Consider the following 23661-nt stretch of genomic DNA (forward strand, 5'->3'; position numbering starts at 1 on the left):
AGCACCTGTGCTATGTCTCACCCTTCCCTCCTAGCCTGTAGTGTTTCTGATGAGAACTCTGCTGTGAGTCTGATTGGAGATCCTCTGAGAGTAATCTGACGTTTCTCTCTTGTACATTTTAGGATCTTTTCTTTATGTTTCACTGTGTGAGTTTAATTACAATGTGTCGTGGTGACGATCTCTTTTGGTCATGTTTATTGGGGGTTCTATGAGCTTCCTGTACTAGGATGTCTCTGTCCTTCTCCAAACCCAGAAAGATCTCTGCTAGTATCTCACTAAAAAGGCCTTCTAATCCTTTCTCCCTCTCCATGCCTTCAGGAACTCCTAGAACTCGAATGTTGGTTTTTTTAATAGTATCCTGTAGATTCCCAATAATATTTTTTAGATTTCTAATTTCCTCTACTTTTCTTTGGTTTGACTGTATGTTTTCCTGTGCTCTGTCTTCTAAGTCCGATATTCTCTCTTCTGTTTCACTGACTCTGTTTTTTAGACTTTCTAATGTGTTTGTCATTTGATCTATTGAGCTCTTCATTTCATTTTGTTTTCTCTTCACTATCACACTTTCCTGTTCTACTAGTTTCTGTGTTTCATTTTGATTCTTCCTTAAAATTTCATTTTCACGAGAGTTCAAGGATTTGCTTTTGGAAACTTCTAAATGTTCTTATAAATTTTTTGAAATTCATATCTTGCATTTCTTCTATCTCATCATCTTCATAATCTTGGCTTGGGGTGTTTTGTTTATTTGGAGGCGTCATAGTGTCATTGTTGATCTTGTTCCCTCGATTTTTGTGTTTGTTGCTTGGCATTGTTAATTCTTCTTCCCTCACTGTGAGTTTTTTTTTTTTTTATACTATGTCTGTGTTAAGTGGACTGTCTGCTGTTGGAGGAGCCTTGGAGGCTTGAGATGGGTGTGCTGAGAGCTCTGCTTGGTTCTTCCGGGTTACGGGTGTGCAAAAGTGACACCCTCAGGTTATGCGTGGTAAATCTCTTTTGTTTGTTTATTTATTTATGTTATATTATTTTATTTTATTTTATTTTATTTTATTTTATTTTATTTATTCAGGAGGTAAGTAATACCGCACAGCTGAACAGAATTGATGATATTTAGCTTCTGATCTCTGCCTTCTACCCAAAGAGTCTGTGCGGGCTCAGTTTCTCCTGCGGACTCCCACTGGGTTGCCTAGGCTACTGAATTGTAGTGCCTCAGTTCCTTAGCTCTCCCCTTTTGTTATGCATATCCAGAGTGGGGCCTGCTCTTTGTGTCTTGCTCGCCTTTGCAAGGTTGGCGGAGAGAGAAACTCCTCTGTACCAGTACCCCCCTACCTTTTTTTTTTTTTTCCTTCTCTCCTGTAGTCAGTCTGGTGAACTTTCCTGCCTCAAGCCTGCTTCCCTCTAGATTCTGACCGCCGTTTCCCCACCAATGTCTCAGGTTACTGAGCTCACCTCCCCTTCCAGCGCCGATGTTTGGACTCAGAGCCCTGGGTGTCCCTGCTCTCCCTGCTGGTCGTCTGTGTCACATCCACTCCCCTTCCTGCACTACTGCGCAGACCCTGCGGCTCCCGCGGCTCGGCTTCCAAGCAGTGGGCAACCTTGCTTTCCCCGTAGGTCCTCCGAGTCACAGCCACTAGATCCAGAAGAGTTTCCTCTGCAATTTTTTCCTGATCCTTTTTCTGAGGCTACTGTAACTCCACTTTTATTAAACTAAATTTTCCCGGACTATCAGTGAGCGCTCTCACTATTCCGCCATCTTGGCTCCGCCCCCCAGTACCACACTATCTTGATAGTAAGATGTCTGAAAGTTGGGGTTTTGTCGATCTTACCATTTATATACACCAAAAATGTAATTAACTGTATAATAGCTTGCTGGTCTTAAAGAGTTAATGCAGTGTTCATATAAAATCCATGCTCATGTGGTAAATTGGACTGTGAAACATTTTTGCTTAGTAATATCTGTGGAACTTTGAGCTTATATTAAATACTCCTTAAGACAAAGCATTTGGGATTTGGTTTCTGGCATCAGATCACATTTTATTCTGCTATATAGAATTGAGAATTTTGCCTCAAATCCTCATAATTTGTTTAGTGCTATGAGACTAGAATTAGCAAGAACTGCATTATTGCTTTAGTGGGGGGGAAAAAGTCAGTTCTTATTGAGTTTATAGGTCCTGTCTTCATTCTGATAGATTTTCTTGAAACAGAAGAATCTAGCTGTCTTCTGCACCCACAGCTCTTTCCCCTACCTTTTCCTCAGTCTAATACTTTTTTTTCCCCAACCTAGTTTTTGCATCCTTCTTATGCATGCAAATTTGTCTAATAGAGAATTGACTATTTTCTTTATGTATTCAATAAGCCAGCTCTGGTGCTGCCTATGAAGTGAGCAAATTCCCATAATCTCAAATCTTAGGATAGATTAAGGCCCAATTTGGACTGTGGTGACTATCTGATTGATAATTATTGCTTGGTGTGGCAAGCTATTCTCATCAGGATCTCTAGGAGTCACTAGTCTGACCTACAGAGTCAGATCTGTCCTCTCAGAGAAAAATCCTTTCTGTTCCATCCTTGTTGACTGAGTTTGTCCTGTCTCTCAGAGCACAGTCTCCATCTTCTGCATGGGTCACAGAGTGAACACTCCATCAGTGACTGGTAATTGGTCCAATGTATTTTCATTCTTTTATTTTATACCACATCTCTTATATCAGTCAAGCACAAGAATTAATAAACATTGGCTGCTCTACAACACTCGACATAGAAAAATATGTTGTTAAGAATTCTTATTTATAAATTTCATTTCAAATTCAGTAAACTAAAACTAACAGCCTCTGGTTCATATTCCATGAAAAGAATGTATTGATATTAACATCTTCTCCTAATCTTCTCCTTAAAGTATCTGTATTCTTTTCTTCACTTAGGACTTTCATATGCAGAGTAGATGGTAATTAAGATGTGCAGGATGACAAGATGGAGCAAACAGTGCTTGTACCACCAGGACCTGACAGCTTCAACTTCTTCACCAGAGAGTCTCTTGCAGCTATTGAAAGGCGCATTGCAGAAGAAAAGGCTAAGAATCCCAAACCAGACAAGAAAGATGATGATGAAAATGGCCCAAAGCCAAATAGTGACTTGGAAGCTGGAAAGAACCTTCCATTTATTTATGGAGACATTCCTCCAGAGATGGTGTCAGAGCCCCTGGAGGACCTGGACCCCTACTATATCAATAAAAAAGTGAGTGTTTTTTTAATCAGTCTTGTTTTGCTGCTAATTGCCTACTGCATACCTGGAACTGTTGTACTATCAACACATACTGCATTACCACAATGTTGTTAGTATCCATCTGTTTAAGAAATGGGAAATGCATGTTTTCTTATGAAAAATGAGAAATAAATCATTTATAACATATAAAGCTGTCCTAAATGAACCTGACAGATACCTAAATAAAATATGTTATAGATGGCTAATTTATTGAGTTAAATTCTCTGAGATTAAATTTCTATATAATTGTATGTGCTTTCCGCTCTTGAAATTATCCTGAATTATAAAGACTTCAGAAAATATTAGTATTAATTTCTCATGAAACAAATTTGGGGCTTCAAGAAAACTGAAAAATATTCTAATTCTTCATAATGTTATATATAATAAATTAATAATTTCCAATTTTTCTCAGGTAAAAAGCATTTCTACATAAACTATACTTTTATAAATTATTCAATCATTTCATAGAAATATATTGCTATTGGAAAGAATTAACAAAACTGAAGAACCCAACAAAATATTTGAATGCATGCATGCATTTTCTGTCTCATGTTTGATATAAATACTTTGTATTAAGCACCCAATTTTTCATTGTAATTATGGTTTCACCAGACCTAGAAGAAAAGCAAAGAAAAAGATAAAATCTTTTTTGTATTAATTTTATATTAAATTTGTGATTTCAATGAATTTGCAACATTTTATTATCATTTTCACCTGATGTAATACATTCGTGAACTCTGTATAGACAGATACGACACAAAGATTGTAACCAGGCGGATACTTTTATAACTTTTTAGTAGAACATAGGCCTTAGAAAACCTAAAAAATGTTAGGGATTCTGTTGCTGACCCAGTTCTATGTGAAGTTGGATCTTGCCAAATACACCCAAAAGAATTAGTTTTACTGTGGATGCAACACAATTTTGTAAATAACTTCTGATTGACTGCTAGAGTTTATGAGGTCAAAGCACTACAAAAGGATGATAATCCCTATGTCCAATTTTGTTTTAACTTTTCAGGATACAATCAGTCTAACACTTTCCTTTTTAAAAAAATAATTTTTCATTTTACAGCAAGAGACAAAAATAATTTTTCATAAATTTCATTTTATTTTATTTACCTTTGCCTTTTTGTCACTGTACTGTCAAAGCTTAAGTAGTTAAGAAAGATTATCCATCTCATAACTGCCATTTAAATTTTGAGAATAGTTACGTTTTATCACTAAATCAGTTCTTTTTTTCTTTTTCTTTTTTTTGTTTGTTATATAGTTTTTTATTTAATAAATGTGAATTTACAAAGTGCACCTTTTTTTTAAACTTTTATTTAATGAATATAAATTTCCAAAGTACAGCTTATGGATTACAATGGCTCCCTCCCCCCCCCCATAACTTCCCTCCCACCCGCAACCCTCCCCTTTCCCCTTCCCTCCCCCCTTCCATTCACATCAAGATTCATTTTCAATTCTCTTTATATATAGAAGATCAGTTTAGTATATATTAAGTAAAGATTTCAACAGTTTGCACCCACATAGAAACACAAAGTGAACAATACTGTTTGAGTACTAGTTATAGCATTAAATCACAATGTACAGCACATTAACGACAGAGATCCTACATGAGGAGTAAGTGCACAGTGATTCCTGTTGTTGAATTAACAAATTGGCACTCTTGTTTATGGCATCAGTAATCTCCCTAGGCTCTTGTCATGAGTCACCAAGGCTATGGAAGCCTCTTGAGTTCACCAACTCTGATCATATTTAGACAAGGTCATAGTCAAAGTGGAAGTTCTCTCCTCCCTTCAGAGAAAGGTACCTCCTTCTTTGATGACCTGTACTTTTCACTGGGATCTCACTCGCAGAGATCTTTCATGTAGGGTTTTTTGTTTGTTTGTTTGTTTGTTTTGCCAGAGTGTCTTGGCTTTCCATGCCTGAAATACTCTCATGGGCTTTTCAGCCAGATCTGCATGCCTTAAGGGCTGTTTCTGAGGCCAGAGTGCTGTTTAGGACATCTGCCATTCTATGGGTCTGCTGTGTATCTTGCTTCCCATGTTGGACCATTCTCTCCCTTTTTTATTCTATCAGCTAGTATTTGCAGACACTAGTCTTGTTTATGTGCTCCCTTTGGCTCTTAGTCCTATCATTATGATCAATTGTGAACTGGACTAGTGAGATGGCAGTGGTACATGCCACCTTGATGGGATTGAATTGTAATCCCCTGGTATGTTTCTAACTCTGCTGTTTGAGGTAAGTCAGCTTGAGCACGTCCCGAATTGCAAAGTGCAACTTTTGTATTGTTGTGGCTCCCCCCCCCAACCTCCCCCCTCCCATGGCCCTCCCCTCACCCACTCCCTCTCCCATCCCGCCCTTCATCACGTTTCGTTTTCAATTACCTTCATATACTGAAGATCAACTTAGTATATACTAAGCAGGGATTTCAACAGGCTGCACTCACACAACCGCACAAGGTATAGGGTATTGTTCGACTAGTAGTGTTGTTTTTAAGTTTCATAGTAGAACACATTAAGGACAGAGATCCTACGTGGGGAGCATGTACCCAGTGACTCCCGTTGTTGATTTAACAATTGGCACTCTTATTTATGGCGTCAGCAATCACCAAATCAAATCTTGCTATGAGCTGTCTAGGCTATGGAAGCCCCTTGAGTTCACTGACTCTGAACTTGTTTAGTCAAGGCCGTATCACAGTGGAAGTTCCTTCCTCCCTTCAGAGAAAGGCGCCTCTCTCCTTGATAGCCTGTTCCTTCTGCTGGGGTCTTGTTCACCAGGATCTTTCATTTAGATTGTTTTTTGCCACTGTGTCATGGCTTTCCATGCCTGTGAGACTCTCATGGACCTTTTAGCCAGATCCGAATGTCCCAAGGGTTGATTCTGCGGCAGGAGTGCTGCCATTCTATGAATCTGCTGTGTGTCCTGTTTCCCCTGCAGGATCATTCTCTCCTTTTTAATTCTATCCTTCATTATTTGCTTACACTGGTCTTATTTGTGAAATCTCATCGACACATACCCTATCTTTTTGATCGGTTGTGTATTTATACTTATCACTTTACCAAGTGCACTGGCATTGGTACCTGCCTCCTTGGTAAGATTGAGTTGAAATCCCCTGGCACATTTCTAGTTCCACCATTGGAGGTAAGTCCGAGTGAGCATGTGCCAACCTATATATCTCCTCCCTCTCTTATTCCCACTCCTATGTTTAACAAAGATCACTTTTCTGTTAATTTTAAACGCCTAAGAATGATTGTGCACTGATTACAGAGTTCAACCAGTGGTCTTATCTAGAACAAACAGAGCAACAACAACAAAAATACTAAAAGGAATAAAATAGTAAGTTGTTCCTCAACAGTCTAGACAAGGGCTGATCATGTCTTTGTCTCTCATGGTGTCCATTTCACTTCAATGGGTATCATTTTAGATGCTCGTTTAGTTGCCATCGATCAGGGAGAACATATGATATTTGTCCCTTTGGGACTGGCTTATTTCATTCAGCATGATGTTTTCCAGATTCCTCCATTTTGTTGTAAATGCCCGGATTTCATTGTTTTTTACTGCTGTATAGTGTTCCATAGAGTACATATCCCATAGTTTCTTTATCCAGTCATCCGTTGATGGACATTTAGGTTGATTCCATGTCTTAGCTATTGTGAATTGAGCTGCAACAAATATTGAGGTGCAAATGGCTCTTTTTTTCTCCCCTTTAATTCCATTTGGGTAAATTCCAAGGAGTGGGATGGACTAAATCAGTTCTTTAGAAATGAATTTAATGTGAAATTTGAAAACCCAAAGCTCAAAGTCAATCAACTATGATGAGAGTTTTATTTGGATAAGGAAAGTAAAAATGCAGACAATCCAGTTATTTAACCATTTTAACTTATTTAAAATTAAGGAAGAAGACCTTTGTTGTGTTTCCACAGAAATTCATCTATGTCATATAATATGTCACTTTATTTATAGCATTTGAATGTATCCAGTTTATTAGGACACTGCTCTTGCTACGGGTAAGTGGGCTCCATCCTCAGCAGGCCTACCCAGCCCACACTTCTCTGGCTGGACATCACTATCTACCTGTTAATCCAACAGGGATGAAATCTAGCATCCCAGCTTCTGTGCTGCATCCTTATTTGTAAAACAATAAATAGTTTGCTATTGAGAAAGTTCAAGCTTTTGCATGTTGACTAGTATAGTGATTCTTCATGTGACAACCAGAAATTCTAATCTTTTAAATTAAAGACCTTCAGACTGATAAACATCACTGTTTTGAGTCAATGTTCCCAAATAAAAATCTATGATTGTTTATCATGAATTATATATGAAACAAAGGATATAAAAGCAAGTACAAAATAAAATTATGCAAACCTTTTCAAAATACTTAAATGTCTTAAAACTGAAGATGAAAGACTAACTCTGTTGAAATGACTAGTCAGTCAGACTCCTGGGATAAGATAATGCTTATGAATATTGTTAGGCTCACATTTGAATTTGTATTTAACATCTTCTATCCTTATCTACAAAAGCACATTGTGGGAGGAAGAGAAAACATTTTGGAATTTTGGAACAAATCACAATGTGCAAGTAGAACAACCTGATAAGAGAAATATTGTTATCAGAAAAGAGTTTTCCCCAAGGTAGGAATATCCTTGGCTTTCCTACAGAGCTGACATCAAGCAAACCTTTAAATGAAAGTCATTCAGCAGCAAAAGCAATTTTTGTGAAACTGAAGTCCTGAAAAACTAACATGGTGTATTTAGAACACATGATTTCACTATATGAAATTTCCTTCTTTTGCATTTTTGTATTTTAAAGATTTCTATAAGTTGCCTATATATTATTTCTAGTCTTAAATTTTCTTTCCTAATTGGATTCATTATTGAGGCAGTCTTAAATTCTGAGTAAATTTGATTAAATTTTTTAATTTAATAAATATAAATTTCCAAAGTACAACTTTTGGATTATAGCGGCCTTTTCTCCCCATAACTGCCCTCCCACCTGCAACCATCCCATCTCCCACTCCCTCTCCCATCCCATTTGCATCAAGATTCATTTTCAATTCTCTTTATATACAGAAGATCAATTTAGTATATACTAAGTAAAGATTTCAACAGTTTGCACCCACACAGAAACACAAAGTATAAAGTACTGTATGAGTACTAGTTATACTGTTAATTCTCATAGTACAACACATTAAGGACAGAGATCCTACACGGAGAGTAAGTGCACAGTGACTGCTGTTGTTGATTTAACAATTGACACTCTTATTTATGACGTCAGTAATCACCATAGGCTCTTGTCATGAGCTGCCAAGGCTATGGAAGCCATTTGAGTTCGCCAACTCCGATCTTATTTAGACAAGGCCATAGTTAAAGTGGAAGTTCTTCCCTCCCTCAGAGAAAGGTACCTCCTTCTTTCCGCTGGGATCTCACTCACAGAGATCTTTCATTTAGGTCTTTTTTTTCCCACAGTGCCTTGGCTTTCCTTGCCTGAAATACTCTCATGGGCTTTTTAGCCGGATCTGAATGCCTTAAGGGCTGATTCTGAGGCCAGAGTGCTGTTTAGGACATCTGCCATTCTATGGGTCTGCTGTGTATCCTGCTTCCAGTGTTGGATGGTTCTCTCCTTTTTAATTCTATCAGTTAGTATTAGCAGACACTAGTCTTGTTTATGTGATCCCTTTGACTCTTAATCCTATCATTATGATCAATTATGAACTGAAATTGATCACTTTGACTAGTGAGATGGCATTGGTACATACCACCCTGATATATTGATTTGGAATCCCCTGGCAATTTCTAACTCTACCATTAGGGATAAGTCCAATTGAGCATGTGCCGAACTATACATTTCCTCCCTCTCTTATTTCCACTCTTATATTTAATGTGGATCACTTTTCAGCTAGATTTAAACACCTAAGAATAACTGTGTGTTAATTAAAGACTTCAACCAATGGTATTAAGTAGAACAAAAAAGTACTCCAAGGAATGAAGTAGTAAGTTGTTCTCTATAGGACAAGTGCTGATCATGTCATTGTTTCTCATGGTATGTATTTCACTTCAACAGGTTTCCTTTTAGGTGCTCAGTTAGTTGAGATATTTAGCAAAATCTCAACCTTTTAAATATATGAATAATTCTTTCAATATTTGATTGCCAGTTTCATCTTAATAACTTGGATATCTGAGATTGTTGGGGTGGTTTTCATTAAAACAATGCTTAACACACATCCAGTATTCTTGGTGCAGCTAATGGGTTTAATGGTGCAAATACCAGCTGGAAAAATGTTTCTTAGGATAAGATTTGCCACTCATGTTGATGACGTGGATTTGGTTGCCAGGGTGAGTTGCAATATGCAAATATCAATTAGGCCAATGATTCCCTAAGTTTGAACTTCAATATAATAATTAATGGGCTGTTTGTATTAATACACAAAGCTTCTCATCTCTTTTTTTAATATTGTATAGAATTAACAAAGCTGACTCTTAGTCCATTTGTGCTACTGTAACACAGTTCTTAACTGTTTTTTTTTTTAATAACAAATGGGTGATCTGCAAAGAACAGAAATTTATTGTTTCACTTTTCTTGAGGCTGGGAAGCCCAAGTTAAAGCAGTTGGTCTCTGGCAAGGAACTTCTTGCTGCATCATCACATGATGGAAGGCAGAAGGGTGCGAGAGAGAGATCAGGCCAAGAGAGAACAGAGAGAGAGCAAGGGGACAAGGGGTAGCATACCCATCTTTTTATAGAAGCATTCATCCCACTTAATACTTTTACAATGGCAGCTGAATCTCAACCTGAGTTTTGGAGGGTGTAAACATTCAAACGTCAGCACACAGAAGTGGCTGCAGAATCCATTCTTTCTGTTTCAGTCTGAGGTGCAGTGGTATACATGCAAGGAATTTCTGAGGATAGAGATGACAACACTGTACCAAAGCAGTCTGTGATCTTTTACAAAGACAATGTCAGTGAGCTTATGGAAATGTCACTGCCGATGGTGTATGTTCCAATGGCATATGCCCACATATTTTTATCCTCTTTGTCCTAGTTTAAGATGTTCAAGTTATATAATGGTCAAAAATTCTGCTAAAACTGGTAAGGTAGTTTAGACCAAAAGCAGTGATATTGTAGTAGTAACTGAAGACATGGTAGCAACCATATCTTGAACTCCCTAGTATATGGAAGCATTAGGAACTTTCACCCTCATATTTGTTAAGTCTTCACAAGTCCAAGGTAACAGTCATGGTTTAAAAAAAAAAAGCCACCGTACACAGTTATACAATTTCCCATACCATGTTAACTCTAATCCTGAGGTTTTCAGAACGCAATTCCATGTTGGATTCTTTTTGTTTATTATTTTTAATTGCATAGCAAGACTCACTTTAGTTTGTGAGAACACCTTTTTTCTAAGGGATTTTTTTTCAGTTTGCTTTCATAGCTTGGGTTGATTTTACACCATTTGGCTGTACATTGAAATTCTCCACCCACTCCTTATTACAGAAAACTTATCTCTCTTCTTGTTCTTGAAATTACAGATGACTCATTAGTACCATGGGAGGAAATAGCCTTCTGACAATGTGACAATTTACTGGAAATAGAATGAGGTATTTTGGCAATCTAGTGAAAATAGATAAGTTTGTTAATTATGGAAAACAGACATGCAATCATTTTTAAAATGTACTCCTTGTTTGATTATCTCATGTACCATTACAGGAGCACTGCCTGAGGGGCCTAGAATCTATGCCTGGTCTGTCATTGCCATTGAAGTTGTTAGTTGTTAGATTAGGCATGGAGCTGCTTGTCTTGTGTTCTATTTGGATTAGATTGTTTTTATAAAATGACTTATAAAATCAGATAAGTATATGATAGTTAAAAGTTTATGATTCCATGGATTTTCATATGGAAAGTCTCTAATTAACAACTGTTCTTTGAATATCATCAGTTCCAGTCACCTAGACTCTCCTGTACATCCTAGGCATTGTAGTTGGCTTCTTAATCTTTCTCCTCTCACTCACTATTTCTTTCTTATTCTCCTTTCTTTTTCATCTCCCAGTCTGTTTCAGAAAAAGTCTCAAGAGTATGTGTTGCCACATAAGATGAAGGTTAGCATTTATGAAATAGTGACTATATTAGTAAGAGACCCTTTGGTTGAAGGCAACCAAAACCTAACAGCAATAATTTTTTTAAAAAAAGGAAATCAATGGAGTTTATTTGGTTTCAGTATTTAAAAAAGATCTGGTGGGGCCGGCGCCATGGCTCACTTGGTTAATCCTCTGGCTGTGGCGCCAGCATCCCATATGGGCACCGGGTTCTAGTCCCGGTTGCTCCTCTTCCAGTCCAGCTCTCTCCTGTGGCCTGGGAGGGTAGTGAAGGATGGCCCAAGTGCTTGGGCCCCTGCATCTGCATGGGAGACCAGGAAGAAGCACCTGGCTCCTGCCTTCGGTTTGGCGCAGCGCCGGCCATGGTGGCCATTTGGGGAGTGAACCAGCGGAAGGAAGACCTTTTTCTCTGTCTTTCTCTCTCACTGTCTAACTCTGCCTGTCAAATAAAAAAAATCTGGTATAGTATTAAAACAACATTGTCAGGACAGTCTTCCATTTTTGTTCTACTTTCTCCTATGCTGACCTCATTTGCAGGGTGGCAGAGACAGCTACCAGGAGCACTAAGCCAACATCCGATTACCAACTAAGCTGATAATCCCAAGAATAAGAGCTGAAGTTTTCTTCAAAAACTCTAGCAGAAGTCCTGGAAGTGTCACTAATTAGGTTTCGTGGTCTCCACTGAGCCAATCACTGTGGTCATGGGAATGTGATGGTCTCATGGGTTAGGTCAGTGTCACAAACTGACCCATATTGCCAGGAGCTGGGTTAGCTTCACCCAAGCCACGTGGGCAGACAATGGAGCAGGGATGTTCTCCAGAAGGAAGAGAATGGGGGTTAGTAAAGAAGACAGTGTGCTAGGCAGGCAAAAGCAATAGCTCTGCATTCTTTCTACTGTATGTTGGGATATTTATGATTGTTATTTAATCCTCAGTTCTTTCCAAGAAAGATCTTGTTTTTATTTCAAAATAATGCAGCAGAAGGTAAGTAATTTGCCTAAGATAACAAAGGTACTAAATAATGGGGACCAGATTTAAAACCAAATCTGTGAAGTTCTGTGGCCCATTGTCATGCTACATTGGATTTGCAATCAGACCAATTTTTTGTAGTTGCTCTTCCTGTCCCTTGACTCATGCCACTTTGCAAGCTATTATTCTCATCTTCTATATCAGTAGTATTTCCCAAAGCCTGACTTGTCACCTCACCACTGAGGCTTCCTTTGCCTGTGAAAAACTAAGAGCTTGGAGATTCAATTATATTAATCTGCTTCTAAAATAATTAGAAAAGCTTCTGTTACAATGATAAGCACTTTTTAAAAAAGAGGATTGATTCAGGAAACTGTTAGGAAATGGTGTTTAAATTTAGATCTGAAGGCTAAAAAAAGAGAAGAGTTTCCCAGGGAAAAGGAATAGTATATAAGGAGACAAAGAGAGCTGGATTGTAGTACCTAAAAGGAGAATAAGATGATGTTGAGACGATGAGCCTGAGGCTTATGAGGGCCACATCTTAGTAGATCTCAGAGAGTGTGAAGTCTATTTTTAGAGCAAAAATGAATTCTTAAGTTTGTTGGTACAGAATTGACACGGTTCACTTTACATTATTAAAAATTATACTAGCTTCTCTATGGAGAACACAGTGAACTAATAAATCAAAGAAAAATAAGCTGGAAGTATTTGTGGAGGCTGGGCCTAAAGAGTAGCGGCTAAAATCAGAATCTATTTTGAAGGTGTGATGTTTAGGTGTCAGATTGCAGAAAACTGCGGGCATCATTTTCTGTGATATAATGTTTGAGAGGGAAGATATTTAATCTGAAAATTTAAATTTGAAAATTGACACTGCTTTGACCAACAGAAATATTCTTATGTGTGTATATTTAAGAACTAGACACATAGGCATGCATTTAAAACATTATAACCCTTATATTTATGAAAGACTTTATAATTCACTAAAGGCATAGATGCATTTTCTTTTATTTCAAACTCAAACCAACCCTGAAGTTGTTATTATTATCATCTTTTCTCTTGGACTGGAGAAATTAAAGTGTAATAATTTCCTCATAGTTTCCATACAGCAAGTTTGTAATCAAGCTGAGACTCAAATTTGTTCTTTCCAGACAAAGAAAAATCAGCTAAGCACAGATCCATGAACATACTGATATTACAGAGCTGATGTATAGTTCACCTCCGTATTTTACCATTTGAATTGTGATCATAGATTTCCTTTCTTTTAGATACAGGTAAGGACATTTATAGCATTATCTAATGAGAATGTAGCTAGGCACATTCAGTGAGGCCATGTCCTCCACTGATCCCAACCCCTATTTGACACAACTGAAAAGCATGGAGACAAGCAATTTCAATTTTACAGTCTCTTCTATAGGTGATATTCTTCCCTTTTGTATGAGGCCTCAAGTCCACATATTTTTTTGGAGTTACACAATACTGTTTAAAATTTTGAATTATTTCCCAATACTTATAAGTCAAGATATCTATGTCTCTCTCTCTTTGTCACAAATCCATACACAATAACACATATTTAGGATTTCTCTTGAAACAACAGATCTATCATTACTGACATATAGGTCAAGAATTGGCAGGTATGATGACCACCTAATCTCTGTGGGCTTCTAGTCCATAATCCATGTCTTAAAGTGCACATCTGGGGGCCGGCTCCATGGTTCACTTGGTTAATCCTCCATCTGCGGCACCACCATCCCATATGGGCACCAGGTTCTAGTCCTGGTTGCTCCTCTTCTAGTCTAGCTCTCTGCTGTGGCCCAGGAAGGCAGTGGAGGATGGTCCAAGTGCTTGGGCCCCTGCATCTGCATGGGAGACCAGGAAGAAGCACCTGGCTCCTGGCTTTGGATCAGTGCAGCGCCGGCCATGGTAGTCATTTGGGAAGTGAACCAACGGAAGAAAGACCTTTTTCTCTGTCTCTCTATCTCACTGTCTAACTCTATCTGTCAAATAAAAAAAAGTACACATCTGTATTTAAGTGAAGGCTATATGTTATCACTTGGTGGGGTACAGGTACGTCACTGTCATGGGTTGTTCTTTAGACTGATCATCCTTAATTTTTACTATTTTAATCATACTAAAAGGAAAAATTAAATTAGACTATGAGAGGAAAAAAAGTTAATATTACATGCTCACTTCAGAGTCAGGCAGAGAACCTCCTAGAAAACTTTTCATCGCTCAGTGAGTTGGAAAAGGAAAGGAGTTTTGGCCTACATCCACAGGTTAAAACAAATAAGATATGTAGATGAAATCATGTAGAGCATCTTCAGGCAAAAACATAGGATTAGATGCCATGGAATTGATTCAGAATGAAAAGTGTCCTCCAAAATGCGTACTAACAGGAATCTCTTGGTCTTCTAAGCAGTTAGTTCTTCATACTCCAAACTCTGAAACATCTCTCCTCTTGCCATCTGGTCCCCATTCTGCCTCTACTGGCTAGAACCTCTTCCTAAGATAGCATCTTAGACCTGGGAGATATTTGATATCACTTTTGGACAGAAGCTGAGCCAACTGAGAGCCTATTGCCATTTTCAGAATAACACCTTATACAAGTGGTCAAGTTGCATAGTGCCATTAATTCAGAATTGTACTTAAGAGTTAGATAGACTTTTGGGTCTGGAGATTTACATGTAACATATAGATTTTTTTTCCCTATGAGAAAATATGTTCAAAATTCCAAAAAATTAACTTCCGAAGGAAATTTTGAAACATTGCTGATGTATAGGTTCAAAATTACCTGTTTCAAACTTTGTGGCTAAAGGATAAATTTTCAGCCAGGGACACATTCAAAAGTTTTTATATTATTCATCATCACAGCTCAATTTTCTTTATCACTTCTTGTCTTTTACTAGATTTACTTTAAGACAAGGAAAGTACAATACATTTGGAATCAGTCCTGTTAATTGGCAATTTTCTGATAACATTTAGATAAAATACAAAGTTAGCTTATATTAAAGCTATATACTTTTAAGAATATGTCCTCTAGTTTGAATTAAAGTATAAGGTAATGGCTATATTTACCAAAGAAAATTAAGCCATAGATTGTTCAATTTAATGTTCATCCTGGAAATAAATTATGAACAAATGATTTCTATAAACCCAAAGAAAAAAATTACTAAATAGTAAAAAATAAATTTTCCTAATAGCAGTTTCTACCAACCTACTATAACATTATTGTTTCTTTAATGACTATGCGGTTAGGTCAAGGGGAAGGATTTTAACTCATGTATATCACAACATTGATAATTTGGACAATCACTAGTGATTTTTCAAAATTATGAATTAAAAACAACAAAGCCAGATTGATAGCTCTACTACTACAGAATCATCTGTGTTATATAAAGCACACAGTGCAAGGCATCAGAATATGACCCACTGATTTGGAATCACAGCAGCACTATTAGTTATGCTCATTTATTCCACTTTTCAGAGGAGGTAACTGAGTCGCTGAGGAGTTAGTAACTTGTCCAGAATCTCACTGCTTTAAGGCAGCAGAGTCAGTTAGTGAACCAAACATCTGACTGTAGTGTCTATACCCCTGCACGAGATAAACTGCACTTACATTATCCTAATGCTGCTCACCAGATCATTAAATTGCTGATTGCCAGCGGTGTTTACCAGTTTCTCTGTGGAACAATTTTCTTTAAAATAGGAAATGATTTTTACCAACCAAGGGTTGCTAAAGAAGGTATTACCCACTGAACAATAAATGGTGTTACTCTATGTCAGCAGTCATTAGCCAAGTTGTCTACTGGTGCCTAATGGGCTGAGGCCATATTTGGAAGATTTGGGATAGTGAGAAAAAAATGATGTAGAATATCTCAATAATTCTTACAGTTGTCTTTACTTTCTAGTGGTAATATTATAGATATATAAGGTTAAAGAAAACATTTTTAAAATTTATTTCACCTACTTCCTTTTTCTCTTGTTAATGTTGTTAATACATGTATTTTTTTAGAAATGTTAAAATCATTACTGTGGCTCAGACTTGTACTCACACTGTATTTTTATTGGACAGTGCTGGCCTCCATAAACCTTCCACTGATTTTCCTTGTTTTTCTCCTAGGAGAATGAATTGTAGATAGTTGAACATTCCTTAGTTCTAGAATTCCTTGGGTATGACTAGCATATCTTTGTTTTGACTGTAGTACAAGGCTTTGCAAATATTTTACTAAACATTTAATACATGCATTTTGAGTTGAAATCAACTGAAAGTAAAACCAGCTCCATGCTACTTTCCAAGTGACTACAATGCTCATCTGTATTACCAACTCATAGAGGTGCTCAATAAATGTTACTTGGCTTTGGTAAGTACATATGAAGAATTTATTGACAAGCAAGGACAACCTCTATTGGAAGAATTTTACACTCCTGCAAATAGATCTTTGAAGTGATTTTTCATATATGAAATCAAGTTTCTAATTCAGTAACAACTGCCATGTTCTCAGGCAGAAAATAATTATGCATATATTAAAATGATTGAATGAATTTTTTAACATTCTATAGGACTGTAATTCAAGCATTAATTTTAGCCCTTTAACAAATAAGTGAAGGGACAAATTTTAAGAATAGTCATAGATATGACTGAAATCTACTGAAGGACAAACTGTTGGTGCCAGCATCTGGGACCAGCCACGTCAATGTTCATATCAGCCTTGGGCTGTTCAGAAAAGCCCATTTCCAGCTATATGCTGCCATCTGTCTTTTCTCCTTCACCTCCGGGTTTGAACTGTTGCTTTTGTAATGAAACTACTGAATGCAATAGAAATTATTCTGAGGAGTTGTATAAATGCAATTTTATTAAAATACTTAAATTTAAAGCATCTTAAGATACTTCACTAAAATAAGCCACCTAGTATACTGTTTTATAAATCAAAAATGAAGTGAACAGTTCATGAATCCTGATTTGCTTAAAGCTATATGAGATTTATTTATACAGTTTGCAGTACAATAACATCTGGTGTAGTGTCTGAAAACTTTCCTTATGTGTAAAATGGAGAAGACAAATACAAAAATATTTCAAATGGTTTTCAGAAAATGGAGTTAAAAGATAAGCTTATTTTGGCATAAACTTTTTGAAATCCATGCAAAATTTTTCATAATATGTATTTTTCAGGAACTTGTTGAAGACCCTTCATATACATGGAATTCAAAATATTTTTTGCAAAACAAACTTATCCTATTTTTAAGATTTATTTTATTTATTTGAAAGAGTTACAGAGAAAGAGAAGGAGAGAGAGAAATCTTCCATCTTCTGGTTCACTCCCCCTATGGCTACAACAGCCAGGGCTGTGCCAGTCTGAAGCCAGGAGCCAGGAGCTTCTTCCAGGTCTCCCACATAGGAGCAGGGGCCCAAGGACATGGGCCATCTTTTGCTGAGCTGGATTGGAAATGGAGCAGCCAGATCTTGAATCTGTGTCCATAAGCGATGCCGGCACTGCAGATGGCAGCTTGATCCACTGCACCATAGCACTAGCCCCGCAAACTTATCTTTAGTTGTTTTCCATGACTTTTTGAAGTGCTCTATTCTCTCTGCTTATGTTCGAAATCCTTAGAGTTACTTAACTGTCTCTGAAATGAAACAGTGTTCCCTTCTGATTCTTCTCTCCCTTCAGTACCATATATAACACTATTTGAAGAAATACGTGTGTGAGGATCTTTCAAGTCAAGTATCCTTTCTTTTTTTCAAACTTTCTTTAAGGCTTATTTATTTATTTGAAACACAGAGTTTGGAGAAGAAAGGAGAGGAAGAGAAAGCGAGAGAAAGGAGAGAGAGGAGAGGAGAGAGAGAGAGAGAACTTTGCATCCATTGGTTACTCCCCAAATGGCTACAACAGCTGGAGCTGGCCCAGTTCAAAGCCAGGAGCCAGGAGCCACTCTCAGGTCTCCCATGTGAGCAGGAGCTCAGGGAATTGAGCCATCTTATGCTGCTTTCCCAGGTACATCAGCAGGGAGCTGGATCAGAAGTGATTCAGCCAGGACTTAAACCAATGTCCACACGAGATGCCAGCAATTGCCTACATTGCAAGTGGTGACTTTACTACACCACAAATGCCAATCCCCTTTTCTTAGTTCTTAACACTGATTAACTGAGTGATGGGTCTCTTTGCAATGTAAGCAAATTTATGGAGGTTAGATACTGACAGATAAGGAAGCACACATCAGATCCATTGCATATAATAAATACGAAGTTCCATATAGAATCTACTTGCTGACATAAAAATGATAGTATGTTGAAAATTCTATATATCGCATTATTACATAAGTCTGGATTCTTTTGCTTTTTGGGGAGACCCATAAACCCAATAAGCACTTTAAAGTCTCATATGTGTGGTTAGCACATAAACATATGTATTCCAATGTGAAATAAGAAATGTCCTCACAGAAGAAATCCTGTAAAAATGGTCCTTCAATGTCCAACTTATTGTCAGTTTCCTGGATAGATCTGTCAAGGACACCATGGTCCCCTGTATGCCTTGTAGCAAACTGAAGCAGCACAAGATTGTTGTACAGTGAACCCTTACTAATCCATTTATAAATTCAAATTGCAGACATATATAAAATGTACACATAAATCTTGTAAACATTAAGGTATAAAATAATTTACATATTCCTTTAATTTTATATTCTAGGAAGACATCTTAGAATCAGCAAAGCTTCCTTATATGTCAAAGTGTTAATTCCTGGGCTGACGCCGCAGCTCACTAGGCTAATCTTCCACCTGCGGCACCGGCACCCCAGGTTCTAGTCCCGGTCAGGGCACCGGATTCTGTCCCAGTTGCTCCTCTTCCAGTACAGCTCTCTGCTGTGGCCCGGGAGTGCAGTGGAGGATGGCCCAGGTGCTTGGGCCCTGCACCCCATGGGAGACCAGGAAAAGCACCTGGCTCCTGCCTTCGGATCTTCGCAGTGCGCTGGCCGTAGCAACCATTTCGGGGGTGAACCAATGGAAGGAAGACCTTTCTCTCTCTGTGTCTCTCTTTCTCTCTCTCTCTGTCTGTCTGTCTAACTCTGCCTGTCAAAAAAAAAAAGTTTTAATTCCTCAGTGTCAAAGGACTCTTTAGGTTTGGAATCATATATCAGCATTAGAGGTGCGGTGCTTTCATTAAACACTCTGCCCAGCTCATCCCTCCATCCTCCCTTTGTGGGCCCTTCTCTGTTCAGTTTCCCAGTTGAGTTTCTTTCTTTCTGTTAGTTCTCAAGGCAGAATATGCCATCACTGCCTCACCCTATATTTTGGCATCTCTAGCTTTGTCTTTTGCTTTTGCTCCCTCCCACCCCGGTATCTTTTCTCTCTTCCCTGTTATTTCCACTGTTCATGATTTGGGCTAGAGAGTGTCCAGGAGCCAGAGTCACAGGTCGTCTCTTCTAAGTGTGTGGTCTCATGTTCTCAACAACAGTCTGCTTATTTCCCTTGTCCACTGAGTCACAATCAGTTGCATCTTGCCCACCCTCACCTTCAAGCACATGATTTAGTTCTTTGTATCACTAGAACTATCACAAAATCAACTTATATACATATTGATGCTTTAATTTTCCTAGTACTCCTCTCTAACTCTCACTGTTTTTATCATGTTTTACTTTGCGTATTTTTGGTGAAATGAGCACATACCATAGATTTGAAAGGTGGACCGTATTCAGTCCTGAGTCGACTCACTTTTGGCCTCTCTGTGTCCTTGGATGCTGGTATTTCCAAAGGCAAAAGCATTTGCGTTGCATAAGGCTGTTCACATTTTATGATTATCTCACAGTGTCACTTAAGGACAGAGGAACTGAATGAATCATAGAAAAAGAGGGCTGAGTGTTGTCACCAGAGACAACATTGTGTAATTGTTCCTCTAGTAAGCATAGGCGTATGTCCCTCTTCCCCAACACACACACACACACACACACACACACACACACACACATACTCACACATGAACTTTATGGAACAGCTTTCTTATTATATGCTAGATTCATGCTGCTTCAAAGGTGGTAGAGGGAATGTAGTCAGAGGTTCCCCTTAGACCAGTGCTTCTCAAACTCTGATGGTAAAAATGGAGGCCTCCATTCTTCTCTAAAATGCATTACAAATAATTTCTAGAAAATTGAAATAAAAAATAGACCCTCACCTTGAGCTCCGGCACACCGGGTTCTAGTCCCGGTCGGGGCGCCGGATTCTGTCCCAGTTGCCCCTCTTCCAGTCCAGCTCTCTGCTGTGGCCAGGGAGTGCAGTGGAGGATGGCCTAGGTACTTGGGCCCTGCACCTGCATGGGAGACCAGGATAAGTACCTGGCTCCTGCCATCAATCAGCGCGGTGCGCGGGTTGCAGTGCGCCGGCTGCGGTAGCCATTGGAGGGTGAGCCAATGGCAAAGGAAGACCTTTCTCTCTTTCTCTCTCTCACTGTCCACTCTGCCTGTCAAAAAATAAAAATAAATAAATAAAAATAAAAAAATAGACCCCAAAACCACAACTCACCATTATTTCATTTTTAGATTCAAATGGCACAAAAATTAGTTTGTCAAGTTGTTTCATATAGTTCAAAATACATTTCTCAATATCTGTGCCTAACTCATCTCAACCCAGGAATCACTTTCAGAACAGCACTGGTAGAGTAACCATCCTTTCAATGTCTATTTAGGATACTTCTACCCACACCAGATAGGAGATGCTAATTCCAAGCAGCAACTCAGCAAATACATTGGGGCTATTACTTGAATTTAGTAAATTTTGAAGGTAGGCGAGTAAAAGAAGTGAGAAATCTACTAATGACCAGATGACTAAATGTAAAGAATAAAGAATTATCAGACTTTTAGTAGAAAATAAACATACAGCTTCCTGTATGGTTATATATTCCTGCTATGCAGAATTGCACCTAAAGCCACAAAAAAAGCAGAGCTTTTGAAGAATATGTAAATTTAAGCTTAAAAAAACTTAAAATTCTCTTCCTTAAATATATTTACAGAGAAAAAGGCTTTCTCCCACTGCAGGCTCTGTCTTAATTATAAGTAAATGCCTTTAAAAACACTGTGTGATGAGTCTTCATACACTATTATACCTTGTTTCTTATATTTTTTGTCTGAACAGTGACAATTGCTTTCAAATAAGTCTAATTTTTGGAATGGAATTTCATTTATATTAATGGATCCTGGATTGTCCAGGGCCTTTGAGCTTTTCCTGTGTGCCAGGACAGTCAACTGGGATTAGAATTCAATGTGTCAGCTAACTCTGAAATCCCAATACAGAATTTAGCACTCCTGGTCAAAAGATACTCTCCCGCGAACCTGGCCTCCAGAAATCAATTATTGGATTACACCCATCAAACATAGGAGGGGGTTTGATGGTGACTGTTTTTATTTTCTATTACAACTAGAGTGATAATATGTTTTTTCTATGAGCATAGATGGTAAAGGAATATTCAAAAATAGTATCAGTTCTATTGAATGACTTTACATTCCACAGGATTAATTTTCCAGATGTTTGAAAGGAATGTAGCACCCTAAGATTTTTAGAATGAAATGAATTGTGCAGCTATTTAAGACTTCCATTTAGCTCAAACATTTAAAATATTCAGAAAATGAATTCTCTGGGCTAATTGTCTTATGTTCCGTAAAACTGAAGGTAAGTACCAGGTAAAAGGTAAGTGCTATCACTGGATGTCCTCCCTAGTGAAGATGAGATCCAGTGACAGTTTTCTTCATGTTACACATCAGAACTGGTGATTGTGCTGGCTTCTCGCACGACACTGGGATAATTCGCTACGACATATAACAGGAAGTAGATACTAGAGATTACCTGGTTTATACTTTTATACTTCTATGTTGTGTTCCTGTCTTACAGACTTTTATAGTATTGAATAAAGGGAAGGCCATCTTCCGGTTCAGTGCCACCTCCGCCCTGTACATTTTAACTCCCTTCAATCCTCTTAGGAAAATAGCTATTAAGATTTTGGTACATTCATATCCTTTTTCAAGTGGTTAATATCAACTATTTGTACATAATCTATAAGTACTTTGTAGAAAATATTAAGCTGGGAAATTCCATATTCTATACCTTTCGTCACTCTCATTTTCCATATTTTGTCAGATAAGGCTGATCCTGAAAGTCAGTTAATCACATAGATGTCACTGAAATTTTTAAAGTGTTTAATGTGACGTGTTTGTGTGTGTGTCCATGTGTAGCTGTTATCTTTAGTGTATGTACTGAATCCTGTAAATCTACTAGAAAGTAGCTGTACTTATCTTTATCATTTGTGTATGAGGTTTAGAATTATATAGAATTTGTGGTGAATAAAGATATACTAAGATATACTAAGTAGAAAAATCTACTTCCAGATGACAATTTAGCCAGAGTTATGATGTAAAATACTTTAATATACCTTAAATCACTAAGCATATTTTCCATGAGTGAATATCAGAAAACTGGTTAGTACTTACTTAATTCTGACATTTCCTATTAATTTTTGTGAAAACATTGGCTGAATTTCAAATTTAAGTCTTTTGAGTTATGACTATGTCATGCAAAACTGATTACTTAGTAAAGATTCTGGAAGTTAACAAAAGAAACTGAAACTGTATTCCCAAGTGACCTTAAGGAATATTTGGCTTTTGATTCCCATTGGTGCTAACAGGGCATTTGCACCTAAGTTCTTCCTCTGATTAGAAGACTCATATAAAGAAAAAAATACTATTATACTTTATAATTTTCATAAGCCCATCCTACTTTTTTTTAAAAAAAATAAGACTCTAAAATTTAAAAGGTATTTAAAAAAATAAATAGCAAGAGATGCTTAGTAATATAAATATGTCAATATTAAAATTTAAAAATTAGAAACATACAAATTGTACATATGTTTAGGGTAGGTATTTGGCCTATAGATCTGGATGCCTGCATCCTATCTGAGAATCCCAATTCAGTACCTGCCTCTGGCTCCTATTAGTGGGGTCATGGGAAGCAGCAGTGGTGGCTTAAATGATTGGGTTCTTGCCACCCATGTGGGAAACTTGGATTGAATTCCCAGCTCCCACTTAGGCCTTGGCCCAGCCCAGACTATCATAGCCATGAGGAGAATGAGCCAGTGTATAGGAAGTTTCTTTCATTTTCTCTCTTTCACTCATAAATTTTTGTAAATTGTATAGGCAGAGATTTTACATTTCTGCAACTTTTCCTATCCTAGTTTGTATTCTTAGTGCCATCATGTGGTCATATGATGGAAATTTTCTTTTTCACATAAAGAAGGTTTTTGTTTTGGCAATAAACTGCAGGGAAAGAATATTGGATATAGAAGCGGGAAATATTGTGGCCTGGGCCAAGATATCTAAC

At 37.6% G+C, this 23661-nt stretch overlaps 1 protein-coding gene across 5 annotated transcripts in view; it reads left to right on the forward strand.

The window, feature by feature from the left end:
- LOC100009591 (sodium channel protein type 1 subunit alpha) overlaps positions 1 to 23661 on the forward strand; it is a 161377-nt gene that overhangs the window by 77015 nt on the left and 60701 nt on the right. For 4 of the 5 annotated variants that reach the window (XM_051848547.2, XM_070070737.1, XM_051848546.2 and 1 more), the window contains 2 exons: positions 2910 to 3222; positions 22180 to 22297. In XM_051848547.2, the coding sequence (XP_051704507.1) occupies positions 2959 to 3222; positions 22180 to 22297 (382 nt within the window). In that variant the 5' untranslated portion in view covers positions 2910 to 2958. Of the gene's footprint in view, positions 1 to 2909; positions 3223 to 22179; positions 22298 to 23661 lie in introns of those variants that run through there. The other variant, XM_070070738.1, reaches the window with a different exon arrangement.

The sequence above is a fragment of the Oryctolagus cuniculus genome, chromosome 3, assembly GCF_964237555.1.
Source record: "Oryctolagus cuniculus chromosome 3, mOryCun1.1, whole genome shotgun sequence".
Lineage (NCBI taxonomy): Eukaryota > Metazoa > Chordata > Mammalia > Lagomorpha > Leporidae > Oryctolagus > Oryctolagus cuniculus.